The 17,041-nt window shown below is 41.0% G+C and overlaps 1 protein-coding gene across 4 annotated transcripts in view; it reads right to left on the reverse strand.

The window, feature by feature from the left end:
• Positions 1–16,331, reverse strand: part of rad50 (RAD50 homolog, double strand break repair protein) — a 29,981-nt gene extending 13,650 nt beyond the window's left edge. For 3 of the 4 annotated variants that reach the window (XM_061703106.1, XM_061703109.1, XM_061703108.1), the window contains exons 1-12: positions 7,349–7,629; positions 6,753–6,890; positions 6,598–6,681; positions 6,107–6,258; positions 3,489–3,674; positions 3,211–3,415; positions 1,412–1,540; positions 1,113–1,278; positions 919–977; positions 648–782; positions 358–564; positions 88–270 (exon numbers count right to left, since the gene is read on the reverse strand). In XM_061703106.1, the coding sequence (XP_061559090.1) occupies positions 88–270; positions 358–564; positions 648–782; positions 919–977; positions 1,113–1,278; positions 1,412–1,540; positions 3,211–3,415; positions 3,489–3,674; positions 6,107–6,258; positions 6,598–6,681; positions 6,753–6,881 (1,635 nt within the window). In that variant the 5' untranslated portion in view covers positions 6,882–6,890; positions 7,349–7,629. Of the gene's footprint in view, positions 1–87; positions 271–357; positions 565–647; positions 783–918; positions 978–1,112; positions 1,279–1,411; positions 1,541–3,210; positions 3,416–3,488; positions 3,675–6,106; positions 6,259–6,597; positions 6,682–6,752; positions 6,891–7,348; positions 7,630–16,261 lie in introns of those variants that run through there. The other variant, XM_061703107.1, reaches the window with a different exon arrangement.
• Between the last annotated feature and the right edge of the window lie 710 nt (positions 16,332–17,041).

The following is a 17,041-nucleotide window of genomic DNA, read 5'->3' on the forward strand; positions in this document are numbered from 1 at the left end:
CTACATCACCAAGAACAGGAACATTAGGAGGGGAAACAACAGACAACTGCATATGAGGAAGAGCCCACGCAAGCATGAAAATGTTACCTTGTCCTTTGTCAGCATGTCCATCTGTGTGCGTGCAGTCGTGTGTATGTTGAGCAGTCCCATCTCTTGGTCCAGCTGTCTTTGTGTGCGGTCGAGCTCTGCCTTTTCTCTCTGGAGCTCCACAACCTCGACCTTCAGCTCCTCTACATTGGACATCTGCAGGGCTCTCTGCAGCTCACGCTCCTAAAAACAACAAATTAGCTAGAATGCCTGTTTCGTGTTTTTTTTTTTTTTTTTTTGCGCCAGCTGAGGAAACATCAACAAGCTCACCGCTTTGGCCAGATCATTTTCCAGCTCCTGCATTCTGCCGGACGAACCTTCAAGCCTCTGCAGCTCAGTGCGGACAATCCGGAGCTCTTGCTGCTTCTTTCCCTGCAGGTCTCTTTTCAGCTCCACTGTCCTCTCCAGGCCCGTCTTCTTGTCCCTGATCTCATCAATTGACTGTTGTTTCTGCTCCTCCTTTTCCTGCAAGTCCACCTGGTTCAAGGAACGAAAGAAGGACATTGGTACTCAATGTAATCCAACAATCAACTGGCCTGAGTGGTATTACGTTTTCTTACCATAACCTGAGCGACTGTGGCTTTTTCCTGCTCCAGTCTCTGTGTGAGGTGACGATGAAAGCTCTCAAGCTGAAGAGTCGTGAAAGGCGGTCGGTCGTAGCCCTCCATCTCCAGTTGGGACGACAATAAACGGACCTGTAACAACGAAAAGGTAAGTCAGTTGTCAAACACTGTCATTGTTATTCTTTATTAAAGGCCATTTTAACTGGTAGGAACAATTACTGTATGCGGTTCCTTTAAAGAAAATGAAAATAAAATGATTTGCTATCACCTGAGTGTCACGGTTTTTGATGTTTTGTGTGTGGCGGTCAGCCTCCAGCTGTAAACGTCCTGGGAAGAAGAGAGCATATGGATTTTTATCTGGGACAAATGTTTGTTCACTCTTCTGTTCACGAGCAAAACCACTGTGATTTTCTTTCTATGCACTAAAATTAAACACGTTCGTAAATTGATGTGACTGTGTACCTTGTTCCACCAAGAGATCAGCCTTGACCCTGTTGAGTCTCTGACACTCCCTGCCAGCTCGCTCCAGCTCCTTCTGGCAGTCGGTCAGCCTGCGTTCCTTCTCCCTCACTGTTTTCTGGTGGTTCTGGTACAGCTCCTGCAGCTGCTCAGTCGAACCCTGGAACACCTGGAAGCCAACACATATTACTGGGTTGATGCGGCTCTGGAGTATTTAGAATTGTTATACATTTTCTGAATGACGGGTGAAGTGTCAGATGTGTGTACATTTTATGTATTTATTAACAATCTGTATTTTGCACCTGTTCCATTGTTTCCTCCAGCTCCTTGTTGTCTTCTTCCATCTGTTTCTTCCTGCTGTCCAAAGCTTTAATATCATTGTCCAGCTTCATTACTTTTCCCAGTTTTAAGTCAATGTCTGCCAGCAGATTCTGACAATACAAAAACAAACAAACAAAAAACATATTTACAACCCCAATTCCAATTAAGTTGGGACGTTGTGTTAAACATAAATAAAAACAGAATACAATGATATGCAAATCATGTTCAACCTATATTTAATTGAATACACTACGAAGACAAGATATTTAATGTTCAAACTGATAAACTTGATTGTTTTAGCAAATAATCATGAACTTAGAATTTTATGGCTGCAACACAAAAAAGACTGAGAAAGTTGAGGAAGGCTCATCAAACACCTGTTTGGAACATCCCACAGGTGAACAGGCTAATTGGGAACAGGTGGTTGCCATGATTGGGTATAATGGGAGCTTCCCGGAATTGCTCACAAGCAAAGATGGGGTGACGTTCACCTCTTTGTGAACAAGTGCGTGAGACAATAGTCACACAGTTTAAGGACAATGTTCTTCAACGTACAATTGCAAGGAATTTAGGGATTTCATCATCTACGGTACATAATATCATCAAAAGGTTCAGCGAATCTGGAGAAATCACTGCATGTAAGCGGCAAGGCCGAAAACCAACATTGAATGCCCATGACCTTCGATCCCTCAGGCGGCACTGTATCAAAAACTGACATCAATGTGTAAAGGATATCACCACATGTGCTCAGGAACACTTCAGAAAACCAATGTCAGTAAATACAGTTCGGCGCTACATCCGGAAGTTCAACTTAAAACTCTACTATGCAAAGCAAAAGCCATTTATCAACAACACCCAGAAAAACCGCCGGCTTCTCTGGGCCTGAGCTCATCTCAGATGGACTGATGCAAAGTAGAAAAGTGCCCTGTGGTCCGACGAGTCCACAGTTCAAATTGTTTTTGGAAATTGTGGATGTCGTGTCCTCCGGGCCAAAGGGGAAAAGAACCATCCGGACTGTTATGGACGTAAAGTTCAAAAGCCAGCATCTGTGATGGTATGGGGCTGTGTTTTATTGCCAATGGCATTGGTAACTTACACATCTGTGAAGGCACCATTAATGCTGAAAGGTACATACAGGTTTTGGAGAAACATATGCTGCCATACGAGCAATGTCTTTTTCATGGACGCCCCTGCTTATTTCAGCAAGACAATGCCAAACCACATTCTGCACGTGTTAAAACAGCGTGGCTTCGTAGTAAAAGAGTCCGGCTACTAGATTGGCCTGCCTGCAGTCCAGACCTGTCTCCCATTGAAAATGGATGCGCATTATGAAGTGTTAACTACGACCACGGAGACCCCGGACTGTTGAACAGCTGAAGCTGTACATCAAGCAAGAATGGGAACGAATTCCACCTATAAAGCTTCGACCATTAGTGTCCTCAATTCCCAAACGTTTATTGAATGTTTTTAAAAGAAAAGGTGATGTAACACAGTGGTAAACATGACCCTGTCCCAGCTTTTTTGGAACGTGTTGCAGCCATAAAATTATAAATTAATGGATTATTTGTTTTATTTTTATTTGCTCAAAACAATAAAGTTTATCAGTTTGAACATTAAATATCTTTGTAGTGTATTCACTTAAATATAGGTTGAACATGATTTTCAAATAATTGTATTCTGTTTTTATTTATGTTTAACACAACATCCCAACTTCATTGGAATTGGGGTTGTATTTACATGGCATTTTATCACTTCGATATCCAACGCACACTGCACACACCTCCAGTGGATTTATCTGGCTTTCAATCAGATGGATACTGTCCTTGGAGGCCATCAGCTGAGCCTCCTTGTTGGCAACAATCTCTCTAATTTGCTGGGCTTTTTCTTTGTTCTGCTTCAAGAAGCGCAACTCCACCTGACACTCTCTCACGGTGTTGTTCTGCTTGAGACGCAACTGACGCATTGTGTCCAGAGCTTTGATATACCTAAAGGCAATAAGAACATCAGATACACATTTACTGAGAGGGGAAGAAAAAAATGCAAATGATTTGGCTTTACTTGGTTGCAGCGAAGATGGAATCAAACTTTTCTTTGAGCGCCTTGCCCTCACTAAGTGGCCAGTTGGAATCCTCTTGGTGGCAGAATATGACGTGATTCAACACGGGCTTGGACACGCCGAGTGCGGATATCATCTCACGGTCCAACTCGCCACACTTGGATGACAAGCTCACCTTCTCGCCATCCCTGGATGAATACATAAAGAGAACATGAGCATTTTGTATTTCCAATACAGCAAACCCTGTTTATCATGAGGGATACGCTCCAGACCCACAATCAAAAGGTGAAAATCTGCACTATTGAGAGACCATAAAAATTGTTTTTAAAAAAAACTTTGTTTCATTTGAAGAAGAACAGATTTAGCATTAAAGGTCCCATATTTCGGCTATTTAGACCTCCATAGTGTGACTGTAACATGAACCAGGAAAAAACCCTCTCTGACAGCTACTTCTGTTTGACCCAGTTTTGTATCTGTTTTGTCCATATTTGGTTAAGACCGCCCCCTTTTCTCTGACTGGTTGCCTCCATGTAGAAGACCCACTTGTGAGAGCACACATTTTTATGGTTACAGCGCTGGCTACGGGACGGAGAGGTAGGCAGAGATCTTCGCTAGTGACGTAGCTGAGCCCGAGAAATTCGAATAACCTGATTTTAGGCCTCTCTGCAGAACTAATGAATGCCTGGATGATTTTAATTAATATTTCACGTTTACTGAGGCACCATAGAGACAATATTACATACCAAATCCTCGAAGAAGTTGGTTTGACAAAATACGGGACCTTTAAGGCCTTTTCACACCGCACTTGGCAACGTGCAGCACGCCGTCAACTTTCCCATTCATTGCCATTGTCAGAAAGTGCCTCCGATAGGAGAGGGGCTGGCGGAGTGATTTCTGAGAACGAATTCGGCCAACGGCAAGGTGCGGTGTCCCACTATCTTGAGCTTTGGAACAACAGAAAAATGAAAGGATTGCTGATTGTTGGATTACATTAAGTACCAATGTCCTCCTTTATACACCTCAAACCGCTGTTTGTGATATTGTAGCTGTACGAACGAGCTAAAATTCCGAGATCCTGCCGTGAAATTAGTATGGGATGCACCCAATCCCTTTTTTTTTTTTTTTTTTTTTTTTGCTGATGCGTCCCCTTCTCCTACTTCAAATAAGCAGAGCCAGGGCATTTTTTTTGCAACAAGGACAAATACATATTGCTGAGTTGCGGTCTAGTCAGCGGGGAAAGCCTCCTGACCTTCCTCTACTACAACCCCAATTCCAATGAAGTTGGGACGTTGTGTTAATCATACACGCCAATGGGAATAGGTAACTTACACATCTGTGAAGGCATCTTTAACGCTGAAAGGTACATACAGGTTTTGGAGAAACATATGCTGCTATCCAAGGAACATCTTTTTCATAGCCGCCACTGTTTATTTCAGCAAGACAATGCCAAGCCACATTCTGGTGTTACAACAGCGTGGCTTCGTAGTAAAAGAGTGCGGGTACTAGACTGGCCTGTCTGCAGTCCAGACCTGTCTCCCATTGAAAATGTGTGGCGCATTATGAAGCGTAAAATACGACAACGGAGACCGCGAACTGTTGAACAGCTGTACATCAAGCAAGAATTTTTGGAACGCAGCTTTTTTGGAACGTGTTGCAGCCATAAAATTCTGTTAATGATGATTTGCTAAAAACAATAAAGTTTTTCAGTTTGAACATTAAATATCTTGTCTTTGTAGTGTATTCAATTAAATATAGGTTGAACATGATTGGCAAATCATTGTATTCTGTTTTTATTTATGTTTAACACAACATCCCAACTTCATTGGAATTGTACGTCAGCACTTTCAAATTTGGGCATGGTCGGAATTGGTCGCACCGGCGTGCCGTCATCCTTGCAAGCTGCCACACGGACCTTTTGTAGTGAGCAAGTGCGGTGTGAAAAGGCCTTTTCATAAGCAGTTGTCATTTTATATTTGTATGATACTTAGTGTTAAATAATGAATCACAGGACACAATGATTATTACCCATCTTCATTTGTTATTAAAGTTAAGAGAGTGGTAAATATTGTTTTAATTTAAGTGGTTAACTTCTGCTTATACTGGTATGAAAATTAAATTGTGTAATTTTTACTTAAAACAGAGGCAGCACAGTGGAATCTGAAAAAAAATTATGCAAAAAAAATTTATCTCAATGGGCAATTCTGGCAGCACGGTGATCGACTGGTTAGAGCGTCTGCCTCAGAGGACCAGGCTTCAATCCCCGGCCCCGCCTGTGTGGTGTTTACATGTTCTCCCCGTGCCTGCGTGGGTTTTCTCCGGGCACTCCAGTTTCCTCCCACATCCCCAAAACATGCATGCATGTTAATTGAAGACTTTAATTTGCCCGTAGGTGTGAATGTGAGTGTGAATGGTTGTTTGTTTGTATGTCCCCTGCGATTGACTGGCAACCAGTTCAGGGTTTCCCCGCCTCCTGCCCGATGATAGCTGGGATAGGCTCCAGCGCTCCCGCGACTCTTGTGAGGATAAGCGGCTCAGCTAATGGATGGGTGGATGGATGGGAAATTCTGCTGCGACCACATCAGAAATCGGATGGCGGTACAAAGAGTCGGCTAAAACTTACTTTAGCCGGGTAATAACCTGCTCCAAGCTTTTAAATGAGTAGTTCTTCGCTTTCTGGGTGCAGGACATGGAACGATGGATGGTGACTTTCTCTCCGTTGACATCAGAGAACAGAAGTCGTATCTGCGCTCGCACGTCTGTTTCGTGAACATCCTGGCATCACATATGTTGATGAAAGATCACGTTAGAATGTAGGGTAGGAATAGGGGACCGACAGCCCCAAAAAGCATTTATCTGGCTTGCACTAGAAGTCTATTAACAAATGAAATGTGATATGTTGATATCATGGGGTTATGCAACATTTGTAAAATTGTTATTTAACAAAATATTTATATATTTTTATTGCATTTACTCTGGCCCTGATAAAAACTGAGATTCCCCCAATAGTAAACAGGTTCACATCCTCTGGTTTTGAGTCATTCTACTCATCCAGGTTTAACTTTACCCACAAACTTTACAACAGTGTCCCAAGGTAAAATAATAACAATACACCTTTGGATCATGGACAAAAGCGCCTCCTTTAGAACCTGGGGGAAGTTCTCCTGCTGTGGCATACTTGAGGCACTCAATAATGGTCTGAAAAACAAAAAAATACTATCAATTTCAGCTCAAATGTGTCCCAACAGGTTCTGTGGAAATCCTTGTACCGTTTTGCCTGCTCCGTTTGGACCAACCAGAACCGTGAGGGGAGAGAAGAACGAGATGACTTGTTTGTCTTTGTCCTCAATCCCAAAGCTGCGCACCCCGAGGATGCTCATCTTGTCTATTTTGGACATGTTTGCTTCCTGCAAGAAAAAAAAAAAATTAAAATAAAATAAAAGCCCCCAAAATTTTTAAAAATAAATAAATAAATAGTGTAGTTATAACAAGTGTTTTGAGGGTTCAGGAGGTTTTTTTTTTTTTTTTTTTTTGTATTTGTCTACCTTTCGTATTACTTAAATATTATTAAAATTAAAGTTCACCTGTAAAGGTTGTACTGCATTTTTTGGTTCAATCTGAAATTATACCTGAAAGCCCTAACTTTTTGTGAGTAGTTTAAGAACCTAAGAAGCATTGCATCGTACAATGTACATCATTTGTTCCATTTTACTGTCTTTTTGAGTCGTTTGAGGAAAAGTCACCACGTTTCAGGATACACGAAGGGCACGTGGATTCCCGTTGTTGTAGTCCGGGGTTAAAAACATTAAAACAAACCATACTGTAGGGGTTGGTAAAATGATAACAACAGACAATAAATACGTACTTCAACACTTTGGACGGCTACGTAACGGTCCCTCAGTAATCGTCTTTTTGAGTATGGACTACTTTTATACCGGGCTAAAGTCACTCTAACGAGACTTCTCCGGTAAGCTAGCTTATTTTAACGTACGTACGGTTACACTAGCAAAAAAAAAAAAAAAAAGTATAGTAGTGGCGGGCTTTTCAAACGTTTCTTTCTCAGAATTTCGAGAATGGCCACAATTCGTAACTATCTTCGCATCTCAAGTCCCACTGTCACGAAAACACGCTGACTTGGAACGTGTCTTCATGTTACGCAGCTCGCGCTACACGGTAATATGACGTCATCACGCACGACGTATGACCCGGGTGTGCAACGTGCAGCGGAACTAAGATGATTGACGTTTGGTCCACGTGTGATGTGTTCATGGGACTCACATAGGACTCGAATGGGGGGATGTGACAATTGTATGTATGTATAATCTAAATAATCGTTATGAATCTACTAATCAAAATACAGTACTGTAGTTAAAATCTTAGATCACCATAAGAGGGCAGTATTTCCAGGTACAGTACTGTGCAAAAGAAAAATGCTTAATACTTTAATTTTGATTGGACTCAGTGTATTTCCCCTGCCTTTCCTTTTTGATAGCATGCTTTTTATTGGCTGGCCACTGTACAATGTCACAGTGTGAGAAGCTTTTAAAGGGAGGTCTCACACACACACACACACACACACATACATATATATATATATATATATATATATATGTATATGTATATATATATATATATATATATATGTATATATATATATATATATATATATATATATATATATATATATATATATGTATATATACACACACACACACACACACACAGGTTACACTACACACTGTATTAGCCAAATGAACACAAAGCAAATAATTCTCCATCCATCTAATTTCTATAGTGCTTATTGTTATTAGGGTTGCATGTGAGCTAGTGCCTATTTGCCACCGTGGGGGACCTAGTTTCAAGACCCCGACTGGACCATCCGCCAACATCCCCCGGACTCACGGCTGTGGTGTCCTTGAGCAAGACACTGATACCCCGAAATGCTCCCCAGGCGCTTCAGCTGCCCCCTGCTCCAGTGTGTTCCACTAACATGTGTATGTGTTCACTGTGATGGGTTAAATGCAGAGAACATATTTCGTGTGCATGCATGCATGTTCATGACAATAAAAGGTGATTCTTCTTCTTCTTCAGCTGACTTTGCAACAAGAGGCTGAGCACACCTTGGATTGGTTGCCAATAAATCACAGCTTCACGGGACACAGAAAACCAATCACACTCAAATTCACGCTGTCACTGAGTGGAAAATGAACCCACTTTGCTTGCACTAAAAGTCAGGCGAGTTAACCACTACACTATCAGTGAGTGTAAGACTTATTTAAAAAATAATAATAATTCATGTGTAAAAGTCTCTTGGTATTATTCCAACCCCCCCAATGTTATGCTTTCTGATCATCACTTTTGTGTGTGTGTACTGGGGTCCATATTGAAGTCCTGGTGTTGACTACCTGCAGCTACTCCTAAAAACCTGGTAAAGTGACCTCTGTAATTCCCTCTGTTCTGTTCCACATTAAAGTATGCTGCACACACAAACACACACACACACACACCATCTTCTACTTTCAGTCCACTGACTCAGTCTGTCTGTGTTATCAGACCACTGACTCAAAGAGCCTAAATCTGCCCAGCTCGTGGCCCTCTTTCTATTTTCATCATGTCCTGACTTGAAAATGCCAAGACCTTATGTCTTTCACCCATGGAGGTCTACTGTGTGTGTTGTTGTGCTTATACTGAGTATGAATGACTGTTACGCATGTCGCACAGGCTACTAAATTGTGAGACATAAATTGTGGGGCGTGTATAATACAGGTAATCACACGCCAAACAGTTTCTTTGTTCTGGCATTCACAAATGTATACAGTGGAACCTGAAAATTTGAACACAATTCCTTCCACTGGTTGACTTCCGAGTTAGTCCTTAACCCTTTCCCAGATGAAATAATGTAAAGTGAATTGCAGTACTCTGCCGCATATTCATAGTTCACTATTCGCAAAATCAATTATTTTTCTGCTGAACCTATCCCCAGATATTTCCAGAAAAACTCACTTATTCTGAAATGTCCTAACATGCCATAAGATGCATCACAGTACAGTCTAAATAGGTATAAATAGGTGTCAATTGGTGTCAAGGAAGTACTTTGAAATGATACAGCAACTGAGAAACAAGCTTTGTATGTCAAGGAGGAACTCAGTTTAACCTGGGTTGTTAGTGGAAGTGACAGAGATTCTTTGCCATATGTACATGTGCACTTCCGGTGTATTCAAAAATCAAATCACGTGTAAGTCTTTTTTTCTTCTTTTTTTTAAGGGTAATGTTTTAAGATAAATTTGAAATGTTAAAACTGTTTTGGGATCATAGTTTGTGGTATATGCGATTGGCTGGCGACCAGTTCAGGTTGTACCCCACCTCTCGTCTGACGATAGCTGGGATAGGCTCCAGCAGGCCTGCGACCCTAGTGAGCATTTCCACTGCTGTATAGCTGGAATTTCCACACTGATGGATGACTACAGGCTTATTTTTTATTTGATTCCATTCATAGGCGGGTGATATGAAGTGAAATGACAGTGGATAGGTGTGCTGGCAAAAGTACTAGCACTCAGTACTTAAGTAAAAGTACAGATACAAAAAAAAGACTGGGAGTACAGATTCCACTCCTGTACTTATGAACATTTTAAAAGTACAAAGTTTATTGTCACACTAAACATAAAACAAAGAGAATTAGATGTTGTGTATGTAAAACAACAACGTAGGTTTGCCTTAGGAAAGTATATCTTAATGCTAACAAACAATGCAAAATGGCATTGACGGACTAACGAATAACAGCAGATATTTTCAACACAAATGGTTTGATGTGTTGAAAGACAATATAACAATACTCACAGGCATATATTATTTATCCTTTGTGAAAAATGACTGATATTACTGCAGCTTACCGAGTCAGTTGTGAAACTCTTCTTTCTGTGTCTCCATGTCTGTATAATACTGCCCCCATGTGGCCACAGCAAAAACACCAGAAGGTGCAGCACAATGTCCATTGAATTGAAGCAAAAAAATGTGGCGAAAACTGTGGAATTTTCTACATTATTTTTAATTGTGTCATTACGATATGTTTTTTAAAAAAAATAAATTACAATATCATAGAGTGCTATTTTTCCTATTAATAACATTTAAAAAGGTTTTTATTGGGGGGTTGGAGTGGATTAATGGAATTTCCATTTATTTCAATGGTGAAGGATGATTTTAGATTTTTTATTCACGAGCATGGTCACGGATTGAATTAAACCCGTATGTCAAGGCACCACTGTACTAAAGTGAAGTACAGATACCTGAAAAATCTACTTCACTAAATAGAGTATTTGTACTGTACTTCATTACTTCCCACAACTGTTCAAATAGTCTGTAAAACAGATGTTCTTCATTGGTGAACAACAGAAGTACACGTTTTAAATGCTACAACTCCTGCCTTGGATGTCATGAGATTATGCAGGTGTACCTAATGCAGTGTCTGTCTGCGCAGTCGAAATTATGAATGAGAGCACACTCCATGTCAGACTTCTACTGAGAGACATGAGGCGTGGGTGAAGCACAGACGACCCGATGAGAGAACATGCCCAGGTCCCGGTACTGGAAGCTAAATTAGCCTTTTGCTGCTGAAGTGTAAGTGCAGGTACGTGTGTCATCAGTGTGGGAAGCCACGCTGCCACAGTGGAGAGGAGTTCTTTTATGTGTCTTTTATGTTCTTCTATGACACACATAGTACATTCTATCACCATAGTTGCAGACTTGAAAAGGAAGACCAGAAGACATGGGTTGCGTTAAACAAGCCAGGAAGTATGCCTTTGTTAGACTGAGACGAGCCTTTTGGCCTCATGTGGTGGCCTCCACTATAATAAACGCCAGAACGAGACCAAATCAATGCCTCTCCCCAAATAGATGCCTCCTTCAAACAGGAGTAAATACACACTATTAACGAAATACTTTATGTTGTGCAATTAAAAATAACTGTACATATGAAACTATTTCACAGTTCAAGTGTTGCTCTGTATTAAATATAAAAATGATAAAAGTAACAACAATCATCTGGTGGAGTCAATTGAGTTTGATTGCATCACAGGTATCTTTAAAATCAGTTTGAAGCTATAAGTGCACACTGACAGCCCAGGTTTGCTACATGAGCTCCAATGTAACAACAATTACTAAGTGACTGTTTTTTTGTCAATGTCTTTATGTCTCCAAAGTGTTCTCTGTCAATTGACTGTCTGTTGACGTACTAGAGCGGCTCCAACTACCAGAGACAAATTCCTTGTGTGTTTTTGGACATACTTGACAAATAAAGATGATTCTGATTCTGATTATGTAAAATCCTGCATTGACACACATAATATTGTTCACTTTTGATGGACGCTTGGCTTGACATATGAAAAGATATTTGGTGACTACAAATGGTGCAAAATGAACTCTGCATGCCTACCTATAAGCATGTAGAACTGAAAATTAGCAGAAAAAAACACAATCCACTAAATTCATGAATCAAGTAAAAAAAAAATAAAAGCTTCATATTTCTTAGTCTCAAAGATGTCTGTAATGTACAACCCCAATTCCAATGAAGTTGGGACGTTGTGTTAAACATAAATAAAAACAATACAATGATTTGCAAATCATGTTCAACCTATATTTAATTGAATACACAACAAAGACAAGATATTTAATGTTCAAACTGAAAAACTTTATTGTTTTTAGAAAATAACCATTAACAGAATTTTATGGCTGCAACACGTTCCCAAAAAGCTGGGACAGGGTCACGTTTACCACTGTTTTACATCACCTTTTCTTTTAACAACATTCAATAAACGTTTGGGAACTGAGGACACTAATTGTTGAAGCTTTGTAGGTGGAATTCTTTCCCATTCTTGCTTAATGTACAGCTTCAGCTGTTATGCAGTCCGGGGTCTCCGTTGCCGTATTTTACGCTTCATAATGCGCCACACATTTTCAATGGGAAACAGGTCTGGACTGCAGACAGGCCAGTCTAGTACCCGCACTCTTTTACTGCGAAGCCACGCTGTTGTAACACCAGAACGTGGCTTGGCATTGTCTTGCTGAAATAAGCAGGGGCGTCTATGAAAAAGACGTTCCTTAGATAGCAGCATATGTTTCTCCAAAACCTGTATGTACCTTTCAGCGTTAATGGTGCCTTCACAGATGTGTAAGTTACTCATGCCATTGGCACTAACACAGCCCCCATACGATCACAGATGCTGGCTTTTGTACTTTGCGTCCATAACAGTCCGGATGCTTCTTTTCCTCTTTGGCCCGGAGGCCACGACGTCCACAATTTTCAAAAACAATTTGAAATGTGGACTCGTCGGACTACAGAGCACTTTTCCACTTTGCATCAGTCCATCTTAGATGAGCTCGTGCCCAGAGGAGCCGGCGGCGTTTCTGGGTGTTGTTGATAAATGGCTTTTGCTTTGCATAGTAGAGTTTCAAGTTGCACTTCTGGATGTAGCGCCGAACTGTATTTACTGACATTGTTTTTCTGAAGTGTTCTTGAGCCCATGTGATGATATCCTTCACACATTGATGTTGGTTTTTGATGCAGTGCCGCCTGAGCGCTCAAAGGTCACGGGCATTCAATGTTGGTTTTTGGCCTTGCCGCTTACATGCAGTGATTTCTCCAGATTCTCTGAACCTTTTGATGATATTATGGACCATAGATGATGAAATCCCTAAATTCCTTGTAATTGTACGTTGACCAACATTGTCCTTAAACTGTTCGACTATTTTCTCACACACTTCGCCCCATCTTTGCTTGTGAATGACTGACCAATTCGGGGAAGCTCCTTTTATACCTAATCATGGCACCCACCTGTTCCCAATTAGCCTGTTCACCTGTGGGATGTTCCAAACAGGTGTTTGATGAGCATTCCTCAACTTTCTCAGTCTTTTTTGCCACCTGTCACAGCTTTTTCGGAACGTGTTACAGCCATAAAATTCAAAGTTAATGATTATTTGCTAAAAACAATAAAGTTGATCAGTTTGAACATTAAATATATTGTCTTTGTAGTGTATTCAATTTAATATAGGTTGAACATGATTTGCAAATCATTGTATTCTGTTTTTATTGGGGTTGGGGGTTGTACTTCATTGGGGGTTGTACTTCAATGATGGTGCCCTTGGGGATTATTTGACAATTTTGCTGTTTTTTCCCCAATAATTTATCCCATTCAATAATTGGTTATTTGATTTATTGCAGATGATAACATACAACATATTGAAGCATTGAAACATCCATCCATCCATTTTCTGAGCCGCTTCTCCTCACTAGGGTCGCGGGCGTGCTGGAGCCAATCCCAGCTGTCATCGGGCAGGAGGCGGGGTACACCCTGAACTGGTTGCCAGCCAATCGCAGGGCACATACAAACAAACAACCATTTGCACTCACATTCACACCTACAGGCAATTTAGAGTCTCCAATTCATGCATGTTTTGGGGATGTGGGAGGAAACTGGAGTGCCCGGAGAAAACCCACGCAGGCACGGGGAGAACATGCAAACTCCACACAGGCGGGGCCGGGGATTGAACCCGGGTCCTCAGAACTGCGAGGCTGACGCTCTAACCAGTCGCCCACCGTGCTGCCGCATTGAAACATGTAACATTTAAAAGGTTGTCCTTCATCCATCCTCCATGTAATGACAATCCTGCTTCTTTTTTTGTAACCCTCCACTGCAAATAGTCAATGCTCCCAAGGTATATTCCTTGAGCACTGTACACAAAAAAGTACCACTTAAGAGGGTTTTGTGATGTTCCATTTTTGGGACTCCCTCAGTGTATTGTTTGTTCTTTCATCTTATCTTCGCTGCCAGCTCGATATCTCCTCGGCAGCTGCAAAACGCAGAATGAGCTGGCGCATGAAATTACCAAAGGTGAAGATGCCAAGTGAGCCCGCCCCAGATAGCCAACTTAAGAAGGAACTATTATTATCGTGATGTCAGTGGTTGCCTGTTTGAGGATCTATAGCCTTGTTGTTGTTTTGTTTTGTTAAATCATATGAGTAGGCAAAATGCGCACTTGCAAGACAAAATGGGAAAGAAAATGAAGCAACAGAAAAACTGCCAAAGATTAGGTTTTATGGATGGGGGGCTTAGCCCCCAGGAGATGCACAGTATGTTAGCAAATGCAGCGCACGAGCACAGAATTTCACAAACAGCTAACAAAGACTGAGATATTGCTTTTTAACATTTTTGGGTACGTTTTAAAACAATACAATACTGCGTAAAAGTTCAAAGTCCCTGATAGATTTGTAGTGTTATTTCTGTTTTTTTCATACAGTGCACAAACACAAGAAGTATGTTTACAGGATTAACCACACAAAAAGCTGTACACATTGTTACAGTGTATGCAAAACTGTATGTGTGCTGTGAAATTAATTAATTCATAAAATTCACTTTATGACCTCCTTCATCTTCATCTCCTTCATATATAAACAACCATGAACTTCACAATGCATTTCAGACTAATTGACAAGCTAGCTAACCACCCCCAAGCCATATAAATACAGTATATAAAGCATCAAATATTGTGTTTTACAACAATACTTAACTATATTTATCATTTTTAACTAGCTTGTGGATGAAAAAGCAAAGCTTATGGCCAAAATGTACACACCAAATGAATAGGAACACTTTAAAATATTCACACTCTCACTTTAATTTTCACCAACGTCCACTTTCTTGAGCAACATGCTTCTTCCTTCACTATTGATCTAACTTTTTATGGTTTCAATAAATGTGATAAAGTACAAGATACGGTATGTGCAGCATCAAATGCCCATACAGGCTCGCTGTTCAGGGCGTCCATATATCCAATCGCTCAATTTGTAGGGGTAAGTCGTCAACTGCTGTCATTTTCTGGTTTGACCGCATCGCGCAGTGTGCGGCAGGCCTAACATGCATGCTTTTGGAATGTGGGAGGAACCCGGGAGAACATTCAAACTTCATACAGGAAGGCCCAAGCTGAGCCTTTAATGGAATTTTGAATCTAAATTTCAATTTAAGGAAAAAAAGGAAACGTGCCTCCCATAGAGATCAATGTGCACCCGAGAATGCGCTTCAATGGTCAACATGAAAAGCCACAATTTCACAAACAAATTTGATTCATTAGTGCCATAAGTTAATTGCCGCGTCAAATTCATTGTTAAAAGGTCAACATTGCAGAGAATGAAACCAAAAAAAGACATATCCACATCTCTATTCGCTTCTACTCCTATTTTGTTTGCTTTTTGGAGCAGACATAAATTAGCCTGCATGGCTGCTTTTGTGTGTCTGTGTGTGTGCGTGCGCATGAACCTGCCTGTGTGTGCGTGCGTGTGTTTGAGTCTAACGTGGTCTTAGTTTGAACTTGGCCGGCTGCACGCATAGCCTGGCTCAGAGCTGCGGGGAAATGTGGGCGTTGTGTCTGCCAGGCCTCTTACACTTGGCTTGTCTACATGCATTACACTCTCTCACAACACGCACACAAACACACACGCACGCGCGCTTCTCACGACATGTGCCTAGTCATGACACGTCATAGAAGCACACATGCAAAAGCCTGGAAAATGAGACTTTGTGTTTTAAAACAAATATGCACATTGATTGTCACGCATACGCACGAGCACAGCAACGCACTGTATTAAAGGGGACATATAATGGAAAATGTAGTTTGTTGTGATTGTTGAGAAGGAAGGGTTTGGTTAAATTAGCCGGTGGTGGCTTCATCCACGGAAAGCAGAGCTGCAAGTGAAAGCTAACAGCGCTACTTTCTGATCAGCGGCACTTACTTGATTGCTCAGTGATGTCGTGGAGGTGCAGGGTGGTAGGGCAGGTGGTATTTTTGTTTGGCTGTGTGTCCATGCACCACGTACACACAGTATAGTGCCACTGTGTCACGGCACATTAGTGTGCAGTGAGAGATCATCAAGTGTGCCACAAGAGATGACCAAACTTGACTTAATTGGTCCAAAAATCATAATTTATTTACTCCAAATAATACAAATGTGTTCATCTATCTATGCCAGCGAGTTAGTGTATAGATACAAGCAGCACAATCTGGTATATGCGCTCACTACCTTCGCATTCGGCAAATCAGGTCAAAGCACTTCCTCCTCGCTCGGGTGGATGCGGAAGGGGACCGTTACAAAGCACCCATAGGATCTTTAAACATCTACAAAGTCTTTTTTTAAACACAAGATGACAATAGATGGTGTTAACATGAATGATATCATATTTGTATAAATACATGATATACATGCATTTAACTTTTGTCTGAAGACACCAGCCATAAATTTATATTAGAAAGTTCGGCTTGAAGCAATCATGTAATCGATCCTTGATACACCGGCAGCATTGTAGTGTATTCAATTAAATATAGGTTGAACATGATTTGCAAATCATTGTATTCTGTTTTTATTTATGTTTACCACAACGTCCCAACTTCATTGGAATTGGGGTTGTATATTTAGTGAGAAATATGGTGACTTGTAAGCACTTATTTCAGTCGCTGTATGATCGTAAACATAGCATACACAGGAAGTCAGCTGTTCTATAGCGTTGGCTGCTTA

This window comes from Phycodurus eques, chromosome 17 (assembly GCF_024500275.1).
Source record: "Phycodurus eques isolate BA_2022a chromosome 17, UOR_Pequ_1.1, whole genome shotgun sequence".
NCBI lineage: Eukaryota > Metazoa > Chordata > Actinopteri > Syngnathiformes > Syngnathidae > Phycodurus > Phycodurus eques.